The 9,342-nt window shown below is 41.7% G+C and overlaps 2 protein-coding genes across 2 annotated transcripts in view; one reads left to right on the forward strand and one right to left on the reverse strand.

Moving 5' to 3' along the window:
- The window catches only part of dock1 (dedicator of cytokinesis 1), a 179,846-nt gene that overhangs the window by 87,091 nt on the left and 83,413 nt on the right, over positions 1-9,342 (reverse strand). The gene's annotated exons all lie outside the window — the stretch shown is intronic.
- The window catches only part of insyn2a (inhibitory synaptic factor 2A), a 30,157-nt gene that overhangs the window by 14,148 nt on the left and 6,667 nt on the right, over positions 1-9,342 (forward strand). The window contains exon 3 of the mRNA XM_023406578.2: positions 3,770-3,841. Within this exon, the coding sequence (XP_023262346.1) occupies positions 3,770-3,841 (72 nt within the window). The remainder of the gene's footprint in view (positions 1-3,769; positions 3,842-9,342) is intronic.

Consider the following 9,342-nt stretch of genomic DNA (forward strand, 5'->3'; position numbering starts at 1 on the left):
TCTGTGGAATGGAAAAAGTGGGAGAGAGAGAAGGAGGATGGAGATGGTCCCTGAAATATTTTTTACCACTGAATAATAAGATTTAAATAAAACCTCACAAAGCTTTCGCAAATTCAGCCACTGAGGACAAACCATCACACGATAGGTCAATTCATCTGAAATTAAGCCAGAATCCAACAATGAACTAATGTAAACTGCTAAATCAGAATTCTCGGCTCTTGATTTCAGTTTTCACTTCAGTTTCTCACTGAAGTGTTCTGTCGTATTTATACTTGACTTCTGCTCGTCACCCTATGATACCGACTCACTGTAGCTGCTGATCTGACATGAATACGAAGCGCTGCTCAGAGGGTGAATTATAACCTCTTAAAACATAAACACAATGATGGCCGAAGCTATTGTCATATGACAATCACCATGTCTGGCAGAAGAGAGATAGCAGACAGTCTCTAGATACAAAGACTTGTACCTTTGACTTTTTATAAAATATCAAGACAGTTTCGAACATAGTTACTCAAAGTAACTTTTTTTAACTTTTTTTTTTTTTCACTAATGATAGTTTCATGCCCCTCCGATAACTGGAGGTACCGCAAATGTAAAATACTGCACATCGTCTACGCAGAAAATGAGCGGGCATCCAGACCACAAAACAACTTCCTGTTTTCTGCTCGACGGGAACAGAGACAGTTATAGAAGAAAACGTCTATAGAAATCAAGCATGTGAAAGAAAGTGAGGGAGTGCGTCAAGAAGGGTGAGGCTATATCTCATTTGGTTATCATATTATTAGAAGTTTCCAGATTATATGAGAAGCCCTTAGCTCTCTTTCCCTGGAAGAAAAAGGAGTTTAGAGCACAGTGACTTACTCAATGTCCCATCACAACGCGCATGCACACGCACAGATGCACACACACACACACACACCCTTGAACTACAGCCCTGCCCTGGGCATACAACACAGTGTGAAGGGTGCAATGCAGCTCTTGACTAAACCATTGGTTGCATCCAACGGCACAGAGCTCGGGAATAATTCTGCTGTATCATCAGCCACTGTTGGCAGGCCAGATCCAATTAATCACACTCATGGGGGACTTGTTGCTAGTCTGTCTATTAACACTGTGTATGTGTGCATGTTTTTATGCCTTTGGACTCCCACCCACTCAGTGACCTTTGGGAGAGCTCACCTAGTAGCACAAAGGTGGGAGGGTGTAAAAATATACTGTTAATGGCACTTTTGGCTTCGCTCCCCCCAGGGAGGCCTTGCCGAAATTAGCTCTGCTCTCTTATTTTCTCTTATCAACTCAGTGTGACAGACGGGTGGGGAGGGACCAGAGGTGGGGGAAGAAAGATCTAGACAGCATGGGGGCGAGATATATAGAGAATAAGGATGAGCTCTTCAAAGGATGTGATCCAGTTGCCCGTGGACCCGCTTATCGATCGACTCATCCGGGTGGAAAGTGGCTTTGTGGTTTTGTGGCTTTGACCTTCCCCGCTGCACTGTCACCCCCTCTCCAAGGGCAAGCCCCTTAATGGCAATTAACCCGAGCTGCAATCTTCCAAGTAAATTTCTTCATATCATTGCACTCATCCTCGTCTTAGATTCTGCCCATTACTTCACTCTGCTACAGCCTTAAATAACAATATTGATATTAGCACATCTAATATACCTGTCAGAGCATATAGCCTAGAAAGGAGCAGATAAGGAGCAGAAATTTATGATAGGTTTAATTTTTATTGGTGCTGCACCTTATGGGCAGTGTGACAAGAGTCCCTGAGAGAGATTTGAAAAATGTCTCTGCTCCTGCAAAGACGAAACTAAATGTGAAAGTTAACACATTAACCTCAAAGCGAAGAATCAAGTTGGTTTTCATAACCATGTTCATTTTGAGAAACCTCGATTTATGACAGTGATAGTTTGTGAGAGAGGGTAAGTTCACACAGGAAAGGAAAACAAATGAACCAAAAAACATTTTCTCACTTAGCTCGAGTGGTATCTAGCCGCCGTGATTTCTGCCACATATGTAAAATTCAACAGTAACATCTCTCTGCCGAAACAGAGCCCACATTACTGTGGATAACACTGGGAACAGTTTTTCAGTGTTTACCCAGAGAAACCACAACATTGTTTCTGGAAAGTCAAGTTGCTGTTCATTCTTTTTAATGTAGTATTTCATTGCTGTGGGCACCATAATTGAAAATGCATTGACCACCGTTATAATGGGGTGAAGGCAGATATCTCAAAAACAGATCAAAATCTGGGCAAATAAAACTTACTAATAATACTTCAGACATTGGAAAAGTGATCATGTTATGACAAAGTCAATGAGCAAATTCTTGGTAAATGCTGTCAACAAATTAAAAACTTCTTTAATAGGAGGATGGGGATGGGTGTATTTGGTAGCTACTATAAGTGTCTCCATATAACCAACTGACTGTGAAGGAGAGAGACTGATGAAAGATGCTACCTGGATAAGTAACAGCTACTAAAGGCCCGACATCTGCACCGGGTTTACAAGACTGTTTTCTGTTGATGCAGCAGTGCAGGTCATAACTATAAAACCCAACCAACAAAGCATTTCCATCTTGTCCGTGTCATCGGTTAAGTGAGTCCACAGTGTGTCCACTGTAATATGTCATAAATTACAAGGAGAAACACTTTAGTGTCAATCAATATGCACATTCCCACATGCTAATCCAATAAGAAAGCCATTGAGCCTTTGAAGCATATAACCTAATGGATCCATTCATGACCATCACCTGCTCTTTAGCTGCCCCTTGAGGAATAGAGATCTATAATGGGAACTTGGTTCATGCCAATATTTTATCTCAGTGACAACCAATGATTGAACAATATCAGGACACACGCAATGTAATATAAAAGGATATTGATTGGTCTGAATGTGAATTCAGTGAATCGATATCACAATGAAATTAAGACGGGCTGACTGTGTAAAGCCAAGTGGCTGCTGTCCTAAACAAAACTGTCAAATTTTATCTCCTCAGAGGACACATTTAATCTCCAAATGATTCTGTTTTTTTTCCCTCTAGGCAATAAATGGTTAGAATAAATGTTCATACTGGAGATAACTCTAACTGTATGCTTTGCAATGCTGTCCTCTACAGAACAGATTCATCAATGGCTGGATTTGTCCTGTATTTCTCTCATATCAACTGGGAAAAAATAATTAAAGACTAACTGTTGGTGTTTTGACTTAAAGTCAACTTAATGATTAGTTCAAAAAATTTATCAATAACTGCTTTGATAATAAATCAATCATTAGTCAATTTTCAAGCAAAAATGGCAAGTCTTCTCTGGGTCGAGGTTTTGCTGCATCTTTCAGTTTTATATCATTGAAGTTGAACGTCTTTGTGTTTGGCATTTCTCTCGCATTTCAACAATCAATAATGAAAATAATCCTTATATGCACCCTAACTTTTTTTTTTCTCATGAGAACATCCGTAGAGTAATTGCTGTAAATTTAACAATCCTGAATCAACTCCCTGATGAAAACTACCTTTCACTGCTGCCCTGTAGCACTTTGCCTTATCTGACCTCCAATCAGTCAACCACAGCTAATGGCCGACACAGCGCCCTTTCTGCCCTGGCTGCCGGACACGGGCCACTCGTGGAGGGCAGCGTGACTCCTCATCACCCTCATTTACTTCGGTCCTACTAACGAGGGATGACAAACAAGATGAGAAAGGAAGGTGTGAGGGAGCAGCTTAACAAGTCCTATAATTACTCATTCACGACTCTTATCTCCCCCGCAGACTCTCCTATCGAACCGGACAGGACACGGCCAACTGTGACACATGCCGGAACAGCGCATGCATTATTTACAGGTTAGTGGCCATTACTCTTCAAAGACACGATGATCCAAATGTGCTCTGTTCTTTCTCCTTGAGGGGGGAAAAAAAAAAAAAAAAAAAGGGCAGGTGGAAAAGGGTGGAGGGTAAGGGGGCAGGGGATGCAAGACTAACGTGGATGCTGTTAATGAGCACTTGGGGAATGTGACATTTACACATCACACTCTCTTCTGAATCTATACATCTTTGTCCGACTCTCCTATTGTCACTTCACACCCCTTTCTTAACTGAAGGCGGCTTAGCAGGTTTAGCGTGAGCCAGACACAGAGACAAAAGGGCACATGCTTGAGAAGTAAGGGGGATGCATAACTGTGGAGTGAGTGAGAACAGGGCAGCGAAAGGTGAAATTAATTACCGTCCAGACATCATGAAATATTATCACTGTGTGCTGTTGCCAAGCCAACTGAGCCTCTACTATATTTTCAAATTCAGTTCAATTTATTTGACAACCAGCACAGACTTGAGTCCAGAGTCATTAGTCTACCAGGGTACATAGTTGTCTCCTTATCAAGGATGTGTGTGTAAATATTTTGCTGCCTGGTCTTCTGTGTGTGAATGTGTTTGTGTATGTGACACAAATAGTCGATCAAAATTAACTGGCATCACTCCTGAAAATGATTTGGTTTCATTAGCTTATCAAACAAAATGAATCGGTTATCTTAAAGTCTCACCATTTTAGTTTAGCTTGTTTGATGGGAATCTTTTACTTTTTGGTGATTAATTAAGTATTGGACAAATTAAAAATGAGGCCTTATGATGATTCTGGATAAAAGTCAGAATATCATCAAAGTCATTAGAATTTATCCTTGAATATCTGAAGCAAATTTCAAAGCAATCCATCCAATAGCCATCGCTCTGAACAAATGTGTCCCTCACAGAGGAACTAGAAGAAAGTCATTAGCATGCGTCCTCAGGTAACCATGAATGTCTGTACAAAGTTTCTTGGCAAACCATCCAGTAGTTGTTGATAGTCTGGACTTAAATGGTGACCTAACTGACGCCATGCCGATTTATAAACAGATGGTTTAATCGTTTAACAAAAATAGCCATTAGTTACAGCCCTAATGTGAAACAGTGTGGGGTCAGTTTAAAGTTTGGAGTCAGTGGCTCTGACCTATGACAGAGCCTCGCAGGTCCCGACACCTCTGTCAGACTTCCTCTTTGAAACACAGTGACAGTCTGAAAGCCCCAGGAGCGCTCTTTGCTCACAGCTAGAACTGCATGTCGCAGCCCTGAATGTGCAAATGTGTATGTGTGTTTTCTACCGTTTCTCTGTTTTTTGCCCAGAAAAAAAGTTTGACTTCAACAGTCAAAATAGAACAGGAGGGAGGAAAAAAAGATGAGAAAGAACAGAGATTTAAAGGGTAGATGGGTGAGAGACGATCAATAAAACTGTTTTTAGTGGACACTGCTGTTCCACTCAGTCGGCATTCCGCCTCTGAAGAGACATTTAAATCATTTTCTATCTGCTGCTCTCAATAACTGATAGGCCTTTGGACAAACTTCAATAGGCTCCTGAAAATGAAGGAGCGGGGCACAGCTCCTGCTCCCTCTGATGTTTGAGCTGAGGAAGGTGCATCTTGTCGTAGAGGTGGAGTATGTTTAAATCGCGGCAGGTCCACCGCGCATAGCCTCAGGCTGGACAACAGGAAAGGTGGATTTTACAACGATTCAATGTCAGCGGGATGAAGTGAGATGAGCTGGATGATTGCATGTGATGTGAAGGACAATGGAAGGGCATAAATAGCTAAGAGGCAATAGGTTAGACACAGGGTTAAAGGATGGATGAAGTAGGACAAACTGCTGAGATGGGACCTCGTCCAGTATTATAAATTAGTCAGGAGCCGTGTTTAATGCTAACTCTGTGTGATTTGGACCCGGGGAAGAGAAGGCCCTGCTCCCTCTGGCCTACCTATCGTCCATCTACACTCTGCCTGCCTGAGTAAAAACCAACCGTGCTTACCCTACTGTGCAAGCCTCTGCAGACTCCAGAGACATTCACTAACCATCTCTCCAGATCTGTGAGCAGCAGCTACAGCGTGATAACACATTTAAATCTTAAAAATATGAGCAATTCCATTCTCTTTCTCTCAAGATATTCTTGGCAGTTCAGAGTGTACCTATACTGATCACTGGCGTGTAGGGAAAGGTGTTTCATTTATATAGCTCCATGACCTGAAATCCCAATGAGGGGTTTAAAATATGCAAAATGCAGGCTGCAATAAAAGCTATGATTAAGTGTGCCCATTTGAATATGAGCCAATTATAAGGATGTGTCAGCAAGTGGTCCAACATATCTGTCTTATCTACATTTTTCTAACCTGAAAATCCCCATGGAGAAACTGACAAAGTCACCGACAAAGTCATTTCAGACTTGTCCCCATGACTTGGTCTGCGCTGATCGTGCACACACACGCACGACAGCTGTCTTCAAACAGGCACTATATTAACATCAAAACTCCACATTCGGCTTCCCTAGATCTGCCACAATCGATTGAAACGCTTCATCTGCAGGAGGAAGAGCAGAAAAACAGAAACTCAATACAAAATAAAACGCTAATTTTTGACAAACCTTACCAGCACCTGGCAGGGTTTCAACTTGATAAAGGGCAGAAATTTTCTAAGTGAGATGTTTGAAATCTGTTAAATTGACCTGAGTTCTCTTTTAAGAGACTCACTTGGCATGGTAAATTGTGTTGATTGGACACAGAATCAAATATAGCAGTTGTATTCACACAGGCAGGAGGATTAAATGGCAATCTAATTACTTAGATCTCCATGAAAACAACCTCTCTGGAGGTGGAGGAACACAGGATAGGAAGCAGAACCATGCAGGAACACACAGTGTACGTGGGGAGAATAGCTGTCTATAATACCTATTAGGATTTTTTTTTTTTTTTCCCTGAGCGTGTTGGTGTCTTTGTGCCAGGGCCAAACCCCTAACTCTTGTGTTTATGATGAAGCTGGTCTCGTGGCCGGACTGGACATATGGGTCCATAAATCATTTTAACGTGGCCCGGTAAGGAGCCAGCCATGCACTCTTCAGCATAATCAATTTGTCCAAGAGTATATGGCATCATCTCAGAGCCCATCCTTAGCATAACAACAGCACCAGATCAATATGGTGCTGTAGTCTATGGGCATGGACTTCAAACAGAATACACAAGCTGTTGTAGTCTCTCGTCCTTGTCTGGTCCCACTTTCCTCATTTTGAACTATCTTGAACTCGGTCTCTCTCTCTTTCATCCTCTCTCAACTTTCTCTCTCTATCTCGCCGTTTCTCCAGAATATGTTATCTCTCCCGAACAGCGAGCAGTGTGTGTTCAAATGAACTTGGGGATTCAATGCTTAATACAACGCGCATGACATTGAAACAGAACAGGCGAGAAAGGGATGAAAAGATTATTGCAATTCATTCCATCTTGCCAGGTGATGTAATATCTGTTACTGAGAAAGGTGGGGACGGAGGGGGAGGAACAGTCAGAGAATACAGCATGAGAGACAAACAGAGGAAGACGGCTGGATAGGAAGAACACGGAGAGACAGGACGGCGCAGAAAAGCCGTGGATTTGAAAATGTTTCCAGACCACAGGCATTGAGCCGTGATGCATCTTGACGCAGAAAACCCCATAATCTCATTTTCCTCACACTGCATTTATGTGGGCTAATGTGCTGATCAAACAGGGAGATAGATTTAAGTAGTTGTGATTAAGGAAGTCGATTGTGCACGCCCCCACCACCGGTTATTATTGTTCACAATGGACTACAGCTATTTCCCCATTGGTTTAGTTTTGTCACTGGCTTGAATTTAACTCACTGGGAACAGCAGCTGATCATTAAACCTACCTATCAGATGGTAAAATATTCTTTAAATAACACTGTGCAGCGCAAATAGATAATGAAAAAAATCAACAAGGGAATGGGTATTTAAGAGGAGGAAAAATCTCCAATATATTGTGCAAGGCTATGAAAATCAATTAAGCGTTGCTAAAGGCTGGAGAGCTGATTACATTATAACATATGGAAATTACTGAGCAGCAAGGCTGTCCTACTGCACGACTCTGCTGGGGGATGATATCCCTTTTTTTTGTGCGAGCATAATGATGTTTTCCAACATGGTAGCAAGCTAGTTACCATAGCTACAAGAGTGATCCTCGGGTAGGACAGATTTTGTGAAGGGAAAGTGAGGACAGTCAGGAAGAGCACATTCACACCCGCCGAAGATAAGGAAACAAAGATGGAGGCAGGGTGAGAATGTGAAACAGGAAGACAGACAGAGTGAGAGTGAGACAGAGAGAGAGAGAGACAGAGAGGATGAAGGAGACAGGGAGCGATGAAGACTCACAGAAGTTTATAGTGGGGTAAAGGGCAGGTGAAAGGTGTGTATTGCAATGAATACTTTGAAGTAAGAGGTCAGGCGTCGCACAGGGAATGGACAAGTTTCTTTTCTTGTACGTACACTTTTTTTTGGAGAGCAGGAACATGACAGGAAAAGGAGTGGGAGTGAGTGAGAGAGAGACATAGCGAGACTGAGAACAAGTGGGGGAGAGAGGTTAAAGACTGACAAGGTCCAAAGTGCCTTCTTCAATTTGTTCCGATCCAACAACCCACTCAGGGGAGTGGCAGCGAGGGGACAGGAAAATGCCAACAACGCTTCACTTTTTCACTTTCACCAAAAAAAAAAAATCAAAAAATCAAAAAATCAAAATGTGGAGTGACGCAGCAGCAGGGCCCGTGACAGTTTCATAAGGAGATGCTGATAACTGGGCCGGGTAGAGACTAATAAATCTTTCATTAAAAGGCCTTTTGAGTACGTTTCAAAGATGAGATGATTATCTTTTCACTTGGCGTTTTTTTCTTCTTTTTTTTTTTTTCTAAAATTAAGTTATGCAGATCTTTTTTTTTTTCAGTGACATTTAAGTTTTCCTTTCTTTGCTGTTCCCTACCCACAGGCCAGTTCACCTCTACTTTGTCTCACCTCTCCTGGGTAGAAAATTAAATACAGGAGCAGATTCAGCTTCAAAGTAACACTGGCTAAGATCAACAGCTAACAGGATGTTGTGTTCACAGCATCATGAATCTATAGGTTGTTCAATTATGCATGCTGGAAATCTGGAGAGTGTGTAAGGATGTAGTCTTACTACAATACAGTTATACAGCTTGAAAAAATACAGTGAGAAATAATAATGAGAGGTAATAATAAATAAAGATTTACAGCATTATCTGACATCACATACATGATATCAAGTGGGACAAGTGGCGTAAACTGTGCATAAACGTGTGTCATGTGAGGAACATAAACACATTGAATAAAGGATTTACTTTATCCAGAAACAGGCGTGAGCTCAGATGTTAAGAGCAAACTTTTATCTTTTGGAAATCATGTCGTGACATTTATGTTTGACTTGACAGTGAAGCGTGAAATCTGACAGGAGACATGGCAGAGAGGGAGGGATTGACATGCAACAATGGTCTGG

The sequence above is a fragment of the Seriola lalandi genome, unplaced genomic scaffold, assembly GCF_002814215.2.
Source record: "Seriola lalandi dorsalis isolate HSWRI2012SDOR001 ecotype SW California unplaced genomic scaffold, Sedor1 jcf7180002054311, whole genome shotgun sequence".
NCBI lineage: Eukaryota > Metazoa > Chordata > Actinopteri > Carangiformes > Carangidae > Seriola > Seriola lalandi.